Source organism: Pungitius pungitius, chromosome 11 (assembly GCF_949316345.1).
Source record: "Pungitius pungitius chromosome 11, fPunPun2.1, whole genome shotgun sequence".
NCBI lineage: Eukaryota > Metazoa > Chordata > Actinopteri > Perciformes > Gasterosteidae > Pungitius > Pungitius pungitius.
In genome coordinates this window covers 6,222,908-6,242,558 of record NC_084910.1, presented here as the reverse complement: position 1 = coordinate 6,242,558, position 19,651 = coordinate 6,222,908, and the positions used below count along the sequence as shown (strand labels likewise).

The 19,651-nt window shown below is 44.4% G+C and overlaps 3 protein-coding genes across 3 annotated transcripts; 1 reads left to right on the top strand and 2 right to left on the bottom strand.

Annotated features, from left to right (window-relative positions):
• Nucleotides 1-2,786: 2,786 nt before the first annotated feature.
• Nucleotides 2,787-3,523, bottom strand: LOC134132864 (regulator of G-protein signaling 22-like). Its single transcript, XM_062565511.1, has 4 exons — nucleotides 3,368-3,523; nucleotides 3,265-3,293; nucleotides 3,079-3,141; nucleotides 2,787-3,002 (listed from the first exon to the last, which is right to left on the bottom strand). The coding sequence occupies exons 1-4, from the start codon at nucleotides 3,387-3,389 to the stop codon at nucleotides 2,787-2,789; spliced, it is 330 nt and encodes a 109-aa protein (XP_062421495.1). The 5' UTR covers nucleotides 3,390-3,523.
• Nucleotides 3,524-3,688: 165 nt separating this feature from the next.
• Nucleotides 3,689-7,807, bottom strand: fbxo43 (F-box protein 43). The gene is made up of 6 exons (XM_037453493.2): nucleotides 7,671-7,807; nucleotides 6,215-7,049; nucleotides 5,389-6,108; nucleotides 4,996-5,098; nucleotides 4,545-4,739; nucleotides 3,689-4,370 (listed from the first exon to the last, which is right to left on the bottom strand). Exons 2-6 carry the CDS (start codon nucleotides 6,994-6,996, stop codon nucleotides 4,122-4,124), a joined length of 2,049 nt encoding a protein of 682 aa, XP_037309390.2. The 5' UTR covers nucleotides 6,997-7,049; nucleotides 7,671-7,807; the 3' UTR covers nucleotides 3,689-4,121.
• A 58-nt stretch (nucleotides 7,808-7,865) lies between these two features.
• LOC119197297 (sperm-associated antigen 1-like) lies at nucleotides 7,866-19,340 on the top strand. The gene is made up of 19 exons (XM_037453488.2): nucleotides 7,866-7,911; nucleotides 8,217-8,361; nucleotides 8,574-8,733; nucleotides 8,824-8,940; nucleotides 9,026-9,096; nucleotides 9,273-9,385; nucleotides 9,504-9,609; nucleotides 9,801-9,931; nucleotides 10,141-10,247; nucleotides 10,625-10,757; nucleotides 11,631-12,068; nucleotides 13,407-13,506; nucleotides 13,913-14,065; nucleotides 14,564-14,721; nucleotides 16,049-16,190; nucleotides 16,985-17,111; nucleotides 17,221-17,385; nucleotides 17,668-17,982; nucleotides 18,091-19,340. The coding sequence occupies exons 1-19, from the start codon at nucleotides 7,881-7,883 to the stop codon at nucleotides 18,217-18,219; spliced, it is 2,841 nt and encodes a 946-aa protein (XP_037309385.2). The 5' UTR covers nucleotides 7,866-7,880; the 3' UTR covers nucleotides 18,220-19,340.
• Nucleotides 19,341-19,651: the final 311 nt, after the last annotated feature.

Genomic DNA, 19,651 nt, shown 5'->3' with positions numbered 1-19,651 from the left:
AAAAATTCGAATACATCTGAATGTAGAAGTGCCTAAGAACAATGGATTGATGCGGTGGCATCACAACACTAAGTGAAATAGAAAAGCCAGCACTCCCAATCCACATCCTTACGCACTCAGGCTTTGAGGCCCGCTCCGGTAACTCTGAGGGTGTAGAGATGTCCGATGGTCAAATTACTGAGTGTTTGAGTGCTTTATAGGGTTGGGAACCGAGAACCGGTGCCATATTGGTTCAGTACCTACCGCACCGAAACACAGATTTCGGTGCCTGAGAGGATTAAAAAACGTTTTACACTACTGTTTTCGCACCAGCTAATGTAGCTACTGTAGCTAGTCATTTATTTAAGTCAGTGTTTTCTCTGTTATTTAAGTCTGGAAGTTTTTTTGCAGCACACGGCACTATCGCCCCAACACAGGTGAGCATGCGATGAACAGCGCCCCCCATCAAAGTATTGAACAGAGTTCAGTGTTGTTTGTCACTAAGCTACATTGAGCAGCCGACACATGCAAAGTTCAAAGCCATAGTTTGAAGCCAAGTGTTTTTTATTTGTTTATATTTAGTATTGTTTAAACAATTCATATATTGTTCAATTTGAAGGAAAAAAAATTGTCACCGCATTAAAAATAAAAACTTTTTGTTTCAATCATTGTTTTGTGCTTTTTTTTAAAGTATCTGTGTAAGCACCAGTATTGTTTTACCGGTTGGGCACCAGTATTCTAAACGACAGCCATCCCTGGGGCTCTATGGCAGACACTTTGAACCCTTTATTAATCATTTCCGTAGGCCTTAGCCCAAGGGAATTAGACAGCAAGACTCTCCTTGTGGCAAGCAATGGTCTGTGACCACTCCGTGGGAGGCAGTGGCGATCGCCAGTAAATTAGTGCCTAGTCCGGGGCAGGCGTAGCTGAGTGGCTGTTTGTAGACCGGTCAGCTGCATAAACCAGATTTTTTATTTTAGTTGAGACACCTGAAGTCCCTATATTCACAGACAATACACAGAATTAAAATGATGTTCAAGCAAGTCATCTGTGTTCGTTTCTCTATTATTCTTTTAATAAGAGTGCTTTATGAGAATTAGCAACTCAAGATGACAATTATCTGGTGGAGGATTAGCAGAGCTTAAAGTTTCCTTTATTTGGTTATATGTGATTTCCAGTAAATATTAAAATGTAAGACGTTTAAAAACGTAGAGTAACTCTTGTTGGGACACGGTGCCCCTCTCTGCGGCCATGGTCCGCTGAATGGAAAATTACATTTCATCTTCATGCAATGACTGCTACCGTCATGTCGGACATAAAATACATGTTTTGGTTACATCAAAAGTAATAACGCTAAGTGAAAGGTGAGGTCGCATGTTATGTGCAGTGAGGGTTAATGTTACTAAATTGGTAAATAGGAGTATTAGTTTCTGATGAGGTTGCTTCTTTGACAGTCATGTTTTAATGCATCATTGGGCACAAACAATAAAAATACATTCTTACTGAAATCAAGTCAGGCGCTAAAAGATTGGCATAATTATCATTGCATCTGCTAATATGCATGCAGAGTTTTCTGAAACGCAAATTGTTGTCATATTTACATTTATTATAGAGAGATTCGGTCAAGCTAGCTTAAATGTTGGATAATGTTAACTTGTGTTAATGTTTCTCTTTGATTTTTAAAAGCTAACATCCAACAACTAACAGCGAAAGACAACCAAGTTTGCTAAATACTGAACGGTAACATTTAATTATGTAACTTAGGTACCTTCTGGACGGAGCAGAGCTCAATTCCCGCTTTTAGCGTTTGCCACTCGCAACAAAGGAAATCACGGCTTCTGTGGTCAGTGCGCATGCGTGGTTGAGTGCTTCTCCGGTCCTCCTCGCTCAGTCTTTTACGTAAAGGTTACTTGAAATGACACGTTTCCTAACTTTACTCAGCAGAAAGTCTTCTTTACTACGTTTCCTTCCGTATGGGCAACAAAGTAAGCAGAAATGAGTGAAGCTCACTATTCTTAGTAAGGTCATCAATTACATTTTACAGTGTATCTCAGCCATGTCAGAGTCTTTTTCTTTCCTAATTTCTTTAACTAATTGTTCTTGAGATGACAGTAATTCTCTAAAAACCTATCCGGTTTACATTTTGAGTATATTCAATTAATGTGCATATTATTTTATGTTTTGGCCCCTGGACATGACGGGTGGCGCAACATGAGCAAGTGAACTGATTATTAAAATCCTAAGAAGTTATTTAAATGTCACTGAATTCAAAATAAAATAATTTACTAATATTGTTGAAAAAAATCAAACAAACCTTTTTTGGAAATAACAAGAATTGTGAGCTGTTGAGAACATTCCAAAACTTTTGTCCGTCAAATTGCATCTTCTCAAATGCCAGGGTGGCACAATCGTGAATATGATACTTTAATTTTGAAATGAAGGGCAGCGTAGCATTTACAAATGTGTGGTAACTGACCATTTCTAGCCTGTGAAGTCAACAAATTTAGTTAAAAACTATTTAAAACACTATGAAAAGTGAGACAACCACTTTAATTTGTTTGACCACATTTTAACCCCTTTATTTACCATTTCAGATGCCTAATCGATCTATATATAGATATGCAAAAAATTAGCTAAATCAATAAATAGAGTAGATCCAAAAGAAGAGACCATACCTGTATTCATTGTAGCAATCACTTTGGAGGAAAAAGGGCAGCCTCTCTTTTATGATGCATCGGATCCCCTCCTCCCTGTGCAGCCACTGCAAAGGTCAGCGAGACCCATTCTTCAGGTCAGGGCTGTAAGATCTACATACGGGACTTTCTGTTCATCTTTACAACCAGATACATGCTCACGTAGATAGTGTAACGGTTGTCTCCTGGGCGGGTCGTGGCCCCAGCCAGTGGGCGTGGCTTGCTGCAACGAAGGACTGATGGGACTCTTGTGGAGACAAACTGCGGGGCAGGGTCCATCACCTGGAACCGACCCGTCTCCGGGTGGTACAGAACCGTCTCTGCGAAGCACTGCGGAGAAGATGGAAGGCTTCAACATTTTCATCAACAAAGTGACTCGGTAACCTAGAAATAGCGACTACTTTACCGGCAAAGTTAAGAAATAATTGAAATAGTGAGCCAATACGTCATCTGCTGCCAGGGAGTTCTCCTGCATAGAGACAAATAACAAACTTTATTTCTCTAAAAATCAACCAAGGCAAAAGGAAAAATGTACACATTTTAACTGCGATACAGAAGTGGTGACATTTGGATAATCAGCACGAATACTCACAAAGTTGTCAGCTGTAAGATCCGTGAACTCTTAAAGATAACGAAACGTGAGTTAGACCAAGATCGGCTTCAAAAAGCATTTCGAGTAGAAGCTCTGATCTTACCTGGCGAAACTAATGCACACATGGTTTACTGCTAAAAACACGGAGGACGAGTTATTCAGCCTCTGCCCCAAAAACAGCCAGGCAGTTGCATTTGAACACTCGGGGTTGCTATGGAAACAGATTCATTTCCGAAACACATGGGTCTATGAAAGTTTAGCTAGAGATCCCAATACTGGTTTGTTTCTTCTTATAATGTAAAACAAATGGTTTTTAGAATAATTTACTAGATTAACTCTACAAATTAGAATCACTTGAAGTGAAATAAATTGAAAGTATGCCAATGAGTGTAGGTTAGGTTATACCACTAGATGGCGCCAACACTTTAAAATACAAAAAGGCCAGTCACGTATAGATAAAGGGCAAAAAGGACAAATTAAGTCAGAAAAGAGAAATATAAAAAAAAAATCAGGTTTATTTAAAAACTGCTCTGAAAACACATTGGTAAAAATTGGATATTTGAGGAAAATTCAAAAAACATTTTGTACAGTGTACATGTGTATAAAAAAATAACTGCATAAAAATTCAGCCATTGTTCTGCTGGCAAGACTTCCTTCATATTCATAATTAAAAACACAAGGACTGTGTTGAAAAAGCAGTGAAAATACAGTAAAAGTACAAAACAGGCACAAAACCACATTGATAAGTATTGGAAGTTGCTGTCATGTTCGGGGTACTCATCACTTTCCTTGTCGCATTAGACAAAAATATAGAAGTAACCTCACCATAACATACAAGAATAAAGTAGATTTTCTGCTCATAGTCTCCTCACATTTCGTTTGCTTTGTGCGCTTCCTGGCAGAAGTAAGTCTTTCTTGCGTCGGCCGACAGATTGGCTCCCACACTCTCTGGAGCCGTGGAAAGCACACAAGCAGGCCGTGCAGAACCGGAACTCACAGTCGGCTCTGCTGCACACGCCCTCCTGCTTCACTGAGTGACATCTCGCAGGATGCTGACATCGAGGGCATGGCTTGAGGCACTCGTCGTTGAAGAGGGTTTGGGCAACCTGAAGACATAAAATTGTAAAATGTTAACTTCCTGCAGCAATTCCTTCAGTATGATCATCTACATCCCAAATCATCCTCCACTTAAAAGCAATTAATGCTTAATATCATAGAATTTAGAAACATTGTATATAAAGCTATACAACCACAACGCGTCTAATCATTTTCAAACTCACTTCTAAAAATTTATCTCGTTTGCTGCTGCTGCCTGATTTCAAGGCGCTGTGCTGGGATGGGGTTAAAGTGCTATTTCCTGACTGTGGGGTGCAGAAGCTGGAAGTTCTAGACTGAGCCTGAACAGTCTTCAGGGCCGACCTCTTTGGAAGAGAGTGCCGAGTCTCTGCATCAGGGACATGGATGGCACCACCGAGCTGTAAGACAACATCACAAACCCAACACATTATAACATTGAGCTGCAGTTAGTGCATACCAGTATTGACTTTCTAAATGTTACTTCAGTCTGAATCAGAACCCTGCTGTTGTACTGTATTACAGACCATCAGTGTCATAGCAAATGTTTTTAGAAAATACCTGCTTAAGAAAGACCTGAGTAACGCCCGTATGTGGATAGACCTTTTTACATTGCCATGATATCAGAGATAATGACTAATGCGGTAAATATCTTACCTCAAGAGAAGCCTCTACATCACTCAGGTAGTTTTTTCTCCTAATACTAGCTCGCTTGTCTTGTTGGACGATTTCGTTCCATCCTTTGGACACCTGACCAAACCTGTCCAATAAAAAACAATTGCATGCAGGAGATTCATATTCCCATCCCTCATTGCACATTAAATAAAGGTTGCTTCCCTGACTGCTCTTAAAAGCTTTGTTTATTAATATGTATGTATGAAATACTTATCTGTAATTTAAATGCTATCAAAAGCAGTCATTTTCTGTTTAGTAAAGGACATAGAAATCAAGCTGCTTAACCGTGAGAAGGCGAGGCAAAAATAGGAAAGCAGATTGACTTGATTTGACTTTAAACAAGCTAATGATAGCTAAATGTGTTAAACTCCTTACATGTGGATGCTTTCAGAGGGGAGGTGGCTTAGGATGATGCAGAGGATGTGCCCCAGGTTTCTCTTCCTCAGCTCCATGAGTATGTCTACCTTCCTCAGGCCCATCTTTCTGCCGATCAGCCCTGCCAGCGGCATGGTGGTCGTCAAGGTCACCGGGGTGTGAGCTAGCGCTTCGGTGGACTTCAGCTGCTCCTTTAAGCTTGGGCTTTGGCCAACAAACATTCGGGAGTTAAGTTGGCACATGGCATGAATCAGCTGCAGAGCTGGAGTCAGAGAGAGATTGACGGGGGTTTCCCTGACAGGAGTGGCATTCAGATTAACAGGAGCCGTGTTGAGGGGAGTCATGTTTCCTGGCCTGGCTGTAGCCGATCTTATTGGTGTGGCATTTTCTTGCCTTGCAAAGGACCAACAATCAGATGTCATGCCATTACTACATACAGCACTGTGAGAAAAAACCTCATCTGTAGAAAGGCTTTGGCGAAGCGGTCCGTGCTTTCTCTCTGCTGGGTCTTCTTCGGACTGAGAGCCCCCTTCTTTGAGCGTTGAAAGCCTGTGTTGACGCTGTAAACGGGAGCGCCGCCTTGCCTCTGTCAGATTTGGAGTTTCGGGGTTTCCTCTGGAGGTCGACAGGAGCTCGAGGAATGAGCCATCATGGTCCACTGACGAGTCTTGGGATTTATCAAGGGTCACGGAACCAAAGCCACTGTCTTCACAAATAGACCTGTTGCAGGGTTGGATGGGGGGTTGATGGAATTACATGTTTTGATCATAAAACACATTTCTTTATTCAGCTGGGCAAATGTAGCAAATTTAGAAAGAAGCATTACCTGATATATTTGGGTGTGCGGGAGGATGACGGGGAGCACAAAGAACTTGCGCTGTCATATCGGTTATTTGTCACACTGCTGACCGGTGATTGAGGGGTTTCCTTAGATGGAGTAGGCAAGGATTCGAGAAAGCTCGGAGTCTCAATGTCAATTTGATCAGAGGCGGAAATGCTGTCGTTAAAATCTGCATCTGAGAGAGAGGCGCTTCCCTCAAAACTGGAAAGGTAACCGGAGTGTAGTTTGCCGTCTTCAAGAGTCGAGGTCCTCACCTGATTGAAGAGGAGACGGCGTTTCCTACCAGAGAGCTGCAGGTCAGGCTCTCTGGTAGTGTCTAGGGAGTCAAAGGATGCATCGAGCCAGTGTTCAGACCTAACAACGATGGAAGAGTCAGTCTTTCTGCTACACGGGGATCGCGTGTTGTCAGCTTTGACATCTGTGGAGGGTTTGCACATTAGAAGTCTGTGTCGCATCAGGGCATCTCTTTTGTACACTTTAGGAGTTTCACACCAGCTGACTGCTGGTGGCCGCTGGAGACCCCTGGGGGTTTTGCCCACAGAGCTAACCGGTTCCCTGGTGCTCTCCTTGGGAGTGACAGACAGACACATGTTCTCTTTAGGCGTTTCATTGAATTCCACTGGAGACAAAGAGGGACAGGAGTCCGCTCGACGGACACTCTTTGGGCTGTGGAATAAACCAGAGAATCCGCTGTCAGAGCAATCGTCATAACGATGCTGGCTTTTGCGGCTCTCGAGGTAGACGATCGATTCAGGAGTGCACTGCATTATCCTCCTCCCGTGTGCACTTTTTGGTATTCTCCAAGTAGATGTCCACTAACCTGCACACAATGAAAAAGCAGTGAGTGAGGCCCAGCACATCTGAACAGCATAAAATGGGCCGGTCTGCTCACTAGTTTATTGGAGCTAGTTTAGATGTCGCCGTGTTTGCGGAGCTTGACCGTATTATTAATTGGATGTTGTCGTGTTGGACTCGCATTGTGAAAACAGATGACCAAGAAATAAAAGGATAAAAGGACGTCGATAATATCGCCGTCGTGACAGCGTTAATATTGTAACTTAACGTTAGGTCACAGTTTGCTGGCCTCAAATTGTCAGCGGGTTCAACACCAAACATTCGCAGCTGTTTCATCAGCGTTGCTACGCGAGGGCGGGTTTCCCATTTAAACCCCCCGCCGCAGACCCGCCGAGCCCGCCTGGCTAGCTGGCTGTGGACCCCGTAGACTCGGATAAGCGCCGAGAATAGGGTGTGCCCACTAATTTACATGTCTTAGACATCTTTGTTTGATGAGCGATTAGCTCCAGTCTGTAACTGTCAAGTTATCACTAACTACGTCACCCTCCTAAAAGCCCAGTTATGGTAACTATAGACACATGACGCTAATTGGACCAGCTAGCCAGTTGTAAATTAAACAAAACATGTTATCATAAAAAGTACTTACCTATTAACTGCATAAAACTGGGCTACTGCATGTGTCGCGTGAAAACCGTAGATTCCGCGCCTCTGCTTGTACCCTCAGCCACTGTTTGTTTGGTAAATGTTCATCTGCAGTCAACGAACAGCCACGTTTTCAAATTTGGAGCCACTCCGGAAAAGGTCACGTGTTTCCGGTTCCAACTGCAACTTCTTCTGCTTTCCGCGTGTGGTTGCCATGGTAACCGGAGTTTTCAAACAAGCGGCAGGTAAAGCGGTTCCTTTGAATTCAATAATACTAATATAACTTAAAATTATCAAGAGGAAAACTGACATTTCCGTAAAGAAAATTGCGTCTTGACGTTTTGTTCATTCAAAAACCTCGAACAACTCGTGTTACTCCATCTCAGCGTGCGTAGCTCATCTCTGTCTGACATAACGTTGGTTAAGCTATCTTTGGCTAGGTTCATTTGGGGGTTAGTCGACTTTAATGAACCAGTTCTGCTATAAACAAAACCACGCAGTCTGACAGAATAGCTGAGTAACGTTAAGCGGATACGGTTATTCTCCCCAGGTATGAGCAAAGACGCAACTTTCTCCCCAAATCAGCCCTCCGCTGTTGACTATGGCGGAAAGGTTCCGGTGGAGCACCTGGAATACGATTACATTGGAAAATGCAGGGATGTAAGATACCTGGCGATGATCCTGAGAGTACTTAGGTAAAAGCCACACGACTCAGCTTTAGAGTGTGAAGAGATATAATTGATTTTTATGTTCAGTAATTATTATCTTTCATCCCAGGTGTAGTAGTACTGTAAATATATGACATACTAGCACACAAACTGCAAAAATATCAGCACATCTGACAAATCTGAAATCTCATTCAGATAGCAATTTTGGTTTTTATATTAACGTTTTATTTCTTATTAAGGTCCGGCGACGAGGGTATTTATCCTCATTTGATTGAGTTCTGTGAGAGTCACTTGGAGAAACTGGACCCTAGCAGTCGAGCGCTCAGGAAGGAGAACCGAGTGGTCACAGCAGCCAGCCTCCCCAGTGATGAGTGGAGCCAAATTGTTCAAGATTTGAAGGCATGCAACATGCTTAGGCATGCTTAGATTCGATTTGATCCGTTCAATTAGCTCTTGTCTTAACCTAATCAAGTGATTTGTTTATTACAGATGTGGCAAGAAGAAACCAAAAAGACGGAAACCTCCCTAAAGCAGGTGTTTGATGAATTAGAGAATAAAAATATGCCACCTATAAGAGGTTCCTATTGCACCGTTCCTCTTTGTCAGGTAAATATTGTCTTCAAAGATGTAATATGCACAATGAAAATACTAAAATGCAGTCTTATGTTATGTATATTATGTTATGTTATAGACTTCTGTTTCAAAAGAAAAGTGGAATTCTTCAAAACGGACTCTCCCAAGAGATTATAGAGAATGGGACAAGTGAGTCATTTTGCATCTACATTTGTCTTTTGTATCTAGACCCAACGAACACACTGTTGCAGGCTGCAGCCTCTAACACATTTCACTGAGTAAAACATGCTCTATAGCTCAGCTTTTTTATTTCAATAATCCACAGAACATCTTCCTTCACCAAAATGTATTTTGCTTATTTCCAGTTTTGATGCTGAAGAGGAATGTGAAAAAATCGACAGGAATTTGATCAAAAGCAGTCCAGCTGTCACCATAAACACAAGACCCCCCAAAATCAACACCAATGTGGATGTTACATGTAATGTATATGTGAAGAAGCTCACATACATTTTGTTGTCGGGGCATTGTGTATACTTATAGGATTCTTAGTATTGAGGGTTTGTGTCTCAAATGGGTAATCTCTACAATACATCCAGTGCTCACGGAACAGGAGAAGCTCCCTCTGGCAAATCGCGAAAAGGCCAAAGGCAACGAAGCTTTCAGAGCAAACGACTTCGAGGAGGCTGTTGCATACTATTCCAGGTCGGGCTTGTAAAACCACTCAATTATTATAACGAGCATTTCACATCTCCTAGGGGGATTATACTCTGTTTCCTGTTTAATTACACTCCTACACTCATTTTAATCTGATTCCATTCATGTTTACTGTGCCTCTAAGTGTTTGCCCATTATCACGAATGATGGTTTGTATTATTTTTGGCCTTCCATTACAGGAGCCTTTGCATTAAACCAACAGTGGCTGCGTTCAATAACAGAGCTCAGGCAGAGATCAAGCTGAAGCACTGGCACAAAGCCATGAGCGACTGTCAGAGGGTACTCGAGCTGGAACCAGGGAATATAAAAGGTTCTTTCCTTTTTTGTACAAAAAACGAATAGTTTATTCATAAAAATGCACATCAACAGAAGGGTGATTATAATGCAGGCAGTGAATAATGTTTCAAAAGTTTTTTTGTGAAGCCCCTTCGGGAATTCTTTACACACTTCAACTTAACAGCACAGAAGTGAACATTGGCTTCAGTGTATAACGCTAATATGTGATTTATTCATCATCAGCCCTGCTACGCCGGGCAACCGTGTATAACCACATGGGCAACTTCCAAAGGGCTGCAGAGGACCTGAGGGTGGTGCTTCTGGAAGAGCCTCAGAATCCTGCAGCCATGGTAGGTGACATAATGCCTGTCACCCTTTTTGTCCTTTAGGTGTCACTCTATCTGTGTGAGATCAGGCACTTGAAAAACAGCTTGCAGCTGCTTTAAGAAATGAAAGAAGTCACTACTAGGCTTATAAAACTGTAATTAGACAATGTTGTATTTATTCAGTTGTTTTATTTCAAATGATGAGCTGAGGGTGTCAGGGATTCTGTACTGTAGGTGAATAGGGAGAAGATGTTCCTTTTATATTGCAAACCAAGCAATCCCCTATAGCTGAGAGGAATGTGGTGCCTATAGGGTCAGTAGTCACCTTTGCTGACTTATGGAACAGAACTGGGGTTCCTGCTGTTGAACAATTGTCATTTTGGAATATTTTTGTGGTTTAGCAACTTCTGTATAAAACTGAGAAGAAGATGAAGAACGATGAACCGGAGAAGCCACGGAAAGGCAAGAAGATCATCATTCAAGAAGTTGAAGAGGAAGCGGATTGCAGCGATGAGACAAAAGCAGAACAGGCCGGTGAGATTATATGACGATATATATTCCACAAATATATATCCTTGATTTACACAGAGAAATAAAGCAAAAGACGTTTGTGTTTTAAGCACTGTTTTTCGCAACTGAATTCGTTAAAAAAAATGAAGTTCGCATCCCTTATGTGTCATGTACAAAGCAGCTTTCTGCAGTTTTTCAGCAGAAATAATATTATTTTATGAAGGCTGTGAATAGACAAACCAGCCCTTTGTCACAACAACCATATACAGAGTGCAGTTCTAACCTTGTTGGATCCCATTTGTTTGGCTCTACAAATAAGCCTGACCAATACTTTCAGCAACCAATGTCAGAAGAAAATTGAAGGAAAGGAATGTACAAGACATACAGACAAGCAGTTCATGAGCAGAACAGTAATAACATATTTTCTGCTTATGGTTTATTATATCTTATTAAGTTGTTACTATTACTTTATTCTCATCACAAGTATGGGAAACCCAACATCACAATATAAATAAGATCTCTGCATTTCCATTTGAATGTATAGAGACTATTTCGACACTCCACTGTAGTATATCTGTATATGTAGAGGATTTGCCTTCTAACCGTGTGATTTAAACACAACACGTGAGGAAGCGTTAGCAGTTGTCCTAATGGCGGGGCGACGCCTTTCCCCCCGAACCGTCCCGCCTGCCCGGGCTCCACACAAAGAGCAAACCGCCCTCAGACATCCGGGTAACGTGACCCACTGTCCGGGCGCGTGTGCGTGTGTGTGTTCTCCGCCCTACCCCCACTCTGCTCTCACGCGCCTCAATGTCACGTGTGTCCACCCCTCCCCCTACTGTGATGTAAGCGCTGACTCCTTCCTGTGGGTGTGTCCCCTCCCCCCTACACGTCTAGCTCATCCGGTTGAACCCAGCCAGCCTGTGGGAGGGGAGGAGAGCTCAGCTGCTCCTGGCCGAAGGGAAGACATGGGTAACGCTCAGAAGAAGCCCCACGGCAGAGGGGACAGGGGTCCTCAAGGCGAGCCCCCCCACCACGGCCCCCGCAGGGGCAAAGGGGCCAGCTCGGACAAGTACCGAGCCGCGAACGACTCCGGGGAGAAGGTGGCCAACGGGACGGGCAAGAGGGGCTCCACAGCCTCGGTGCCGGCGGATCAGAGCGGGGGCAGCAAAGAGAGCCACGCGGGGGGAGCTGTCAACCTCGACGCCCCGTGCGGAGCCCTGCCCCCGCCGCTTGGCCGCCTAAAGAACGAAGGGAACCTGCTGTTTAAGAATGGACAGTTTGCCGACGCGCTGGAGAAATATTCCCAAGCCATTGAAGGTTACACGGAGTCAGGTAAGGTGCACGAGTCCTCCTGGTAGTTCCGTCCAAGGTGGTCATCCCTCACACGGTGTGTGCCGTTCTAGTATTAGTTTATAGTCCGGATCCCTCGCACTGACAACAGTGTGTTATAAACAAGTGCTCCACAGCTTAACTGACACCACTGTCACCCATCGATGAATGATTGTTTCTTTCTTTATGATGCGCAATCATCTGTCCTATAACTGACCCATGCCATCGTAAATCAAAGGTCACGACCTTGCAAGTTATAAGGCTTGTGCTTCCATTTAGTTATTTTTGATGTATCCCAGTGCAGGAACTATATGTATATGCATTATTAAAATATTCCTCAAACAATGTTTTCCATGTGAGAAATAATACCTGAACCACAGAAATGATCCGTCCAGGGAGCACTAGAGAGCACACGCAGTCTTAAAACAGCAAAAAAAACAGGACATTTTGGCACGTTTGTTTGTGGGTTAGGTGATTTTGCACCTATGCGTCAAAATGTGTCCCACCTGTGTGTGGTATACTGACAGTGTTTACGTTTCAGCCTCGGCCTGGTGCTAAGCCTCACAGCTCCGGTCCATCCAGGTTACATGACCGCTAACCGCTCACTGTGAAATTGAATCTGTAGGTCCACAAGCTATAATTCTCCCAGTGAGAGGGAGAAAGTGAGAGATTGTTGGAGGAAGAGAAACTGCTGCCCGTGGAGTACTCTGTCTATTTATGGGCTGCTATATTGTACCCCACTATCCCCACTGTGCTGCTGGATGTGGGAAGGGACTGGACATGGTCCAAGGTCCGTCCATCTAACCGACTACATGTAATGCAGACAGAATAAAGCTCAGGATAGATTCTGAAAGGGGCATCATTCAGTAACATATACATTCAACCTGTATTCTACGAGTCCTATTTTGTCCCTCAAACGTACTCCGATCCAAACCAGAATGTCACAGCAACCTGACCGAGAGGGAGCCGCCGCTGGGACATCAACCCCCCCCTCCCCCATCACAGTGTCATCATTCATAATCTGATTTCATCTGATGAGATGGCACGCTGAGATGTATTTAGTGACGCAGAGGAATTAGCCTGCGTCAGTGATAGCCGTGGTGAGAAGGGTACCCCGCTGGGCCAGAGGAGAGAACCGTGACAAGCAGTGTGTGCAGTCTGCATGAAAGGTGTTTGATGAGCTCTTCACCCTCCTGCATTTACAGGACTCCACTACCCGCCACACATTTAAAAGAGCCCCGGGTTCCTTAATAAGTTTGCCACTCTAACAGCTATGCTGTTCCACCTTCCACCGTACAGACTGGTACGCTACATAATTCTGTTTGTGTCTCTTCTTCACAGGCATTGATAGTCCGGATGACTTATGCACTCTGTACTCTAACAGAGCCGCTTGTTACCTTAAAGATGGCAACAGTCAAGAGTGCATACAGGACTGCACAAGGTGAGACGCGTCATTCCCTGATCTCGTAATACGGTGTGAATACGTGGAGTGGGGAGCGATGTTAGCTGTGGGTGTCGACCCACATTTTTAGAAATCTATCATTTTCTGAGGGGGATCAGCCCTGAGGCCTGTTGTAAGGGATTGCCACTAATCTCTTTAGAAGTTTCATAAGCAGTAAACCCAGGATAACTTGAGGGGACCTCCCGTGTGAAAGACGTGTAAGATTGCTTAAGATTCCGATTGAAAGGAAACCAGGAAGAGTTGTGTGAGACTTTACACCAATATACTATGTACGTGATAAGCACAAGAAGACTTCTGATTTGAAAGATCAGACAGAGCACCTATAGCAGAAGCAGCAGACTTGATCCTTTGCTCGCGTCTCATCACATCTATTTATACCAACCAGAGCCCTGGAGCTCCAGTCATTCTCCCTCAAGCCCCTCCTGCGCCGGGCCATGGCTTACGAGTCCCTGGAGCGCTACCGGAAGGCCTACGTGGATTACAAGACCGTCCTGCAGATAGACTGCGGCGTGCAGGCAGCGCACGACAGTGTCAACAGGTATAAGCCTTCACCTCGCATATGAGCGGAGAGGTCGCAGGGGGGCACCCTGCTGAACCACGGAGGATGTTTAAGGTCCCTTATCACATGGACCGGTCCCATTTTGCCTCATAAATATTCCATTGACCATAGCAGCTATTCCAATGACCGTGTGATGAAAGTGGATAGTATGGTACCCATGTTTTGAATCCCTTTCTATTCACTGGTGTGACATAATGTGACATAATCTGAAGACAAAATTACCTCAAATCAAATGAACACAGTCTAATCAGTGGCTCACGGCTGGTGTTCAAAGGCAGCTCCAGCTAATGTCTAATCATGGCTCTCAGAATGCTTGTCCTCTCTCTGTTATGCAATTGGAGACTTTGTATATATAAATAAGGTTTACCATTAAAATGCTTCAAAAGAAAAAGGAAAAGCATATATATTTATATATACCAGTTGTTTGTGATTCCTCGTGTATCCTTCATGAATTGACCGATCGGTGTCCTCCTTCAGGATCACCCGGCTGCTGATAGAGCAGGACGGCGCGGGGTGGCGGGAGCAACTTCCGGACATTCCCCTGGTCCCGCTGTCGGCTCAGCAGCACCGCAGAGAGGAGCCGCCAAGCGCAGAGGTCCTCCGGGCTCGGGCAGAGAAGGCCGCCACAGACACAGGTCTGCTTTTTAAAAGATAGTCCTAAACACAATTGTCCCAAAATACAGGATTGAACAGTTCCTGTCTCGACAGGTCACATGCTGCCAGTGTTTTGCGTCTCTCTTGTTAATTTTTAAACTGGAACTTATTACAACATGTGGACTCTTACCGGGGAAACTCGAAAAATTTGAATATCGTGCAAAAGTTCATTTATTTCAGTAATTCAACTTAAAAGGTGAAACTAATATATAGACTCATTACAAGCAAAGTAAGATATTTCAAGCCTTTCTTTGATATCATTTTGGATGATTATGGCATACAGCTTATGAAAACCCCAAATTCAAAATCTCAGAAAACTCTTGGCAGTGTGGGCAGGTGCCAAGTCCTGCTGGAAAAGGAAGTCAGCATCTCCATAAAGCTTGTCTGCTGAAGGAAGCATGAAGTGCTCTAAAATGTCCTGGTAGACGCTTAAATTGAACTACTGAAATAAATGAACTTGAAATGAACTGCACGATATTCTAATTTTTCGAGTTTCACCTGTATATGTGATATGAGTGCAAGATAGCGCTGTAGCGTCCTAAGGCTGTGTTGCTCCCTGGTGGTGCCTCACCTAGAGGGACAATTGGGATTATTTGAAATTATATTAGGTAAATTATTTGAATTTGAAAGAGGTAAATATCCTATAGTCTATTGGCTCCCGGTAGAAACCCACAGGGGTACCAGCACTGCACTGGCTGTGGACGAGACCGAAGCAGAGCTTACACCTATAACAAAGGCAGAGAAATATTCTAATTGTAGCATAGGATTTTTTTTATTCTGAAACATATTCCACCCGTCAACTAAATATAAATCAAAATATAAATAAACTGCCTTTAGTTGCAACGCAGGACTTGAGGTGGTTAACTCGGATTAAGATGAGATGAATTGTTCACATCGACATAGAGGAACAGAGGAGAACAGACTTCACGCTGTGCTGCGGGTTAGAGGAGAATATTAAAGGCCTAATGCTTTATATAAGTGGACGTGTCACCTCCTGTTCACCGACCAAGTAGTTTCCCCACATTCCCAGGGCTGCGCCACAGCTGTTATTTTTAAACTAATGAGAATTCACCTGGCACAGTTATTCCTTGCAGAAGGGGCCGATTGATTAGCCCTAGTCCACTTCAGGCCTGACTGCTGACATCACATCGAGCTGGCACAGCATTCCTTTAGGGATAAAAGCCTCCAGCCTTACAGCAGAGCAAACTGGCACGTTTCACATGTGATGTGTCAACGTGGATTTAGTGCTCCAACAGAAAGGAGGGTTGGTCTTCGTGGGAGTAATCACTGCCTCCTTTTGTCTTCCAGAGAGAAAAGCAGAAGTTCGCTTCATGGCGCTGAAGCAGGAGGGGAACGACTTTGTGAAGAAGGGCCAATACCAGGAGGCGCTGGCAAAGTACAGCGAAAGCCTCCAGCTAAAGCCTGAAGAGTGTTCCATCTACACCAACAGGTTAGACGCTGTGTCCCGCCTCCCCAACAACAACCTTTCCACATTTGCTTCCTCATACTCCTCCCGCTCTATTTCGTAACAAAGCAGGAATGTCCAGACACACCCTGAAAAACGGCTTTTGGCTAAATACAAACAGACGGAATAATTATCCGCGGCTGCCCTCTGCCAGGCGGGGCCCCGGCCCCCGGACTGATCCCACCAGTCGCCAGTCTGTCAGCAGTTGTAAATTAGCATGGTTAATTATTGTTGAGTAAGGCAAGGTCCCCGTCTCCATCTAGAGCTGCTGGCACACTATGATCATCTCCAGAGGCGTAGCGTGCACGCAGCAGGCGTGGTGGCACACTTGCGTCGACTGAAAACACTGTAAACACATTTAAAGCTAGGCTTGGTAATCCCTAGACACAACGCTAGATAAATAATCATTTATCCATGTCTTGTTTGAGGATTCAAGGACTTCTCATTATGCAACAAAGGGAAGCACAAGGCCGTTCAGCGGAACAGGACCAACACAACAATGCAGGGTCGAGCAATCTTTGGAATCAGGTGCAGCTTATTCCGGTCCTACAGGCCTTCAAAGGGCCAGAGCAATTGATTCATTGATCTTCTGGCAGAAATATTTCTTTAATGAAGAAAGCGAAACTATTAGAGAAACAAATTCAAATCTGTGTGTCATCTATTTCATGCCCACAGCCGTTATAATCAAGTCTCAGCTGATGAGTCACCGAATCATGGTGGCGTGTAGTTGCACATTGAATTAGCTGCTGGTGGCAAAGTGACGTGTGACGTGTTTGCAGAGCTCTGTGCTACCTGAAGCTGGAGAGGTTTGCTGAAGCCAAGGAGGACTGTGACGCGGCACTGAGAGTGGAGCCAAACAATAAAAAGGCCTTCTACAGACGAGCCTTGGCTAATAAAGGCCTCAAGGTGAAGAGAGCTGCCCAGCGATCACAAATGAAAATTGTTCATTTAATACCAGGGGACAGGGCGGGGGGGTCATTCCCATAATGCTGTATGCTGTCTGTCCCGCCACCAGGACTACCTGGCGTGCAGCGCCGACCTGCAGGAGGTGCTGCAGCAGGATCCCAATGTGCAGGAGGCCGAGAAGGAGCTGGAGGAGGTCACTGTGCTACTTAGACAGAGTCTGGCCATCACCGATGCTTCACTAGCCAAACCCAGAAAGACTGTCCCCATCACTGAGGTAGGTACCCATGGATCAGGTGACATGTGTGGAGATGTTGGTTTAGTGGCCATAGTCACAAGGTTCTCTCTAACATGGTTGGTGATCAACTACCTGATGATAAAACCAGTAAGTCTCAGACTAGATGTTTCTACCAAAACCAAATCATCTTTTCATGAGGAGGAGAAATAAATGTGGTCTCTGCTTAACGGCTGCCTACCTCCTTCTGGCCTCTCCCAATCGGTCCGATTTTTTAACGCACACAAAGTCGCGGCCCCTCAGTCATGTCCTATCTTTCCCAAGGTTGACGGCAATGAGGAAACGGCCATCGTGGGGGCCGGCCACGGAGCAGAGGCCGCCGCCATCAGCCTCCAGCCGACCAACGCCTACGAGTTCGGCCAGGCTCTGAACACGGCTCGCCGCGCCGGAAACACCGCGGCCTGCGCCGACCTGCTGGCCTCCACGACCCCGGAGACCCTCCCACAGCTCCTGAGCACCCAGCTGGACGGACACACCATCGACTTCGTCATGCAGGCGCTGGACGCCCACCTCCTGCAAAGAGACCCCGGCCTGGTGTACCGACACCTCAACCATCTGCACACCGCCGACAGGTTCTCAGTAAGCCAGGATGTTGTGTCCCATTCTCTTCTCTTTTTTTTTTCCCTCTGGAATATGTTGTTTGTGATCCACTTCCCGTGGTGATAACCAGTGCCGTTTCTCATCCAGGTGGTGTTGATGCTGCTGGAGAAGGAAGAGCGGCACCACATGACCCAGCTGTTCGAGCATCTGTCCGCCGCGCAGAGCTCCGAGTTCACTGAGAACGATGTTCACAATCTGGCCAACAAATACATCTGACTCCCGCGACCATCTGTTCCCCCGCCGCATGCGCCGCCGTGCCACTTACAACTCCTGGATTCTATGCAAAGACACAAGAACTGAGTAGACAGAAAGCAGGAAGCTGCAGAATGTGCCCCGAAGCAATGCAGCCGAACTGAGTCCCACTCACTCGACCATCTGACCACTGTACGTTTTCAGGGACGCTACAAGGAATCTATTTTCTCTCCAGAACATTTTGCTATGCAAATTTACTTTTGTACCACCACTAACATTTTGCATTGTATAACAGCGTAACAGTATGGACCTTTCCCCTGTATTGATAGAGTCCAAAGTACAATGTTATGTAAATAATGACATTACTGAGCTGCGTAGTCATAATTTGATTAGTCCTTTGCTTAATGAACTTTTGTCCAAGACCACTACAATCTGAAATAATATTCAGTGCATCCTGAATACAAACTCCCAAAGGAACACATGCTACAGAGAGAATGAGTTTCAGAAGCATAAAGAAACGTTTTATTATGGCCACATGTTCTCTGGGGGAGAAAGGCCTGCATGACGTCTCGTTGCTGTTCAGTGCCGTACGATAGTGGCAACGCTTGGACCGATATTGACTGAATGTTGTAGGACAAAATACAATTTGTCACCTTCCATGCATTAAATACTTGGTTCAGCTCTGGGTTCTCACGTCGAGGCGCTCATGGCTGGATGATCAACATCAGTTTAACAAATTAGCCAGCGCACATGTGCACGTCCACAGCGATTCAGCCGTGCAGATGTGCGCACACCGGAGAGAAGTCGCATCTTTCCCAGATGTGCACCTTAAATTTCAGACTAGGGGTCGGACTTTTGGTTGGGTATTTATTTCTGTGGAGATACTCCTAAAAGGTGTTTTTTGTTGTCACTCAGCTTTTATCAACATGTTTAATCATTGGATTTGTGAATCATACATGCATTTGTTTAGTTACATGTGTGTAATAGTTTAAATTCTTCTGATATTAATTTGCTGATTTAAGTTATTCTATTGATGTTAAAGGGACAGTTCACCCCACAATTTTAAAAATATTTGGTCCATCTGCAAATGTATTAATGCAATAGTGGCTTGTGAAAATATCAAATAAAACCAAACACTGCAGTCACTCAATATGACGCGTGACTCTCATGGCGCTTTTGATCTTGGGGTGAATTGTCCCTTTTTAAATATTTCATTATTTTTACATTCCAGTCGAACCTGTTTTATCAATTCTACATGAATGTACTAAACGTTCAGGGGGAGGAGTTGGGGGGGGGGGGGGGGCGAGAGGCAATCATTTTACATTTCTGTACAGTGTGGAGCATTCAGAGGGTTGTTCGTTTTACCCTGTGCAGAGATGGAATCAAATAGTTCATTAAAAATAAAAACTCCAAACCGTCATTTTTTACAGTCCTCGCATGAACCTGGAAAAACAAC

Excerpts from the sequence above, each read along its gene's own strand:
- LOC134132864 (XM_062565511.1), bottom strand. The coding sequence starts at position 3,389 with ATGTGTGCATTAGTTTCGCCAG. Across the intron at positions 3,142-3,264 it reads ATCTTACAGCTGACAACTTT|GAGAACTCCCTGGCAGCAGA; the intron begins GTGAGTATTCGT and ends GTCTCTATGCAG. Across the intron at positions 3,003-3,078 it reads ATTATTTCTTAACTTTGCCG|TGCTTCGCAGAGACGGTTCT; the intron begins GTAAAGTAGTCG and ends TCTTCTCCGCAG.
- fbxo43 (XM_037453493.2), bottom strand. The coding sequence starts at position 6,996 with ATGCAGTGCACTCCTGAATCGATCGTCTACCTCGAGAGCCGCAAAAGC. Across the intron at positions 4,740-4,995 it reads ATGTAGAGGCTTCTCTTGAG|CTCGGTGGTGCCATCCATGT; the intron begins GTAAGATATTTA and ends GTTGTCTTACAG. Across the intron at positions 4,371-4,544 it reads AACGAGATAAATTTTTAGAA|GTTGCCCAAACCCTCTTCAA; the intron begins GTGAGTTTGAAA and ends TTATGTCTTCAG.
- LOC119197297 (XM_037453488.2), top strand. The coding sequence starts at position 7,881 with ATGGTAACCGGAGTTTTCAAACAAGCGGCAG. Across the intron at positions 7,912-8,216 it reads AGTTTTCAAACAAGCGGCAG|GTATGAGCAAAGACGCAACT; the intron begins GTAAAGCGGTTC and ends TATTCTCCCCAG. Across the intron at positions 12,069-13,406 it reads TGAAGGTTACACGGAGTCAG|GCATTGATAGTCCGGATGAC; the intron begins GTAAGGTGCACG and ends TCTTCTTCACAG.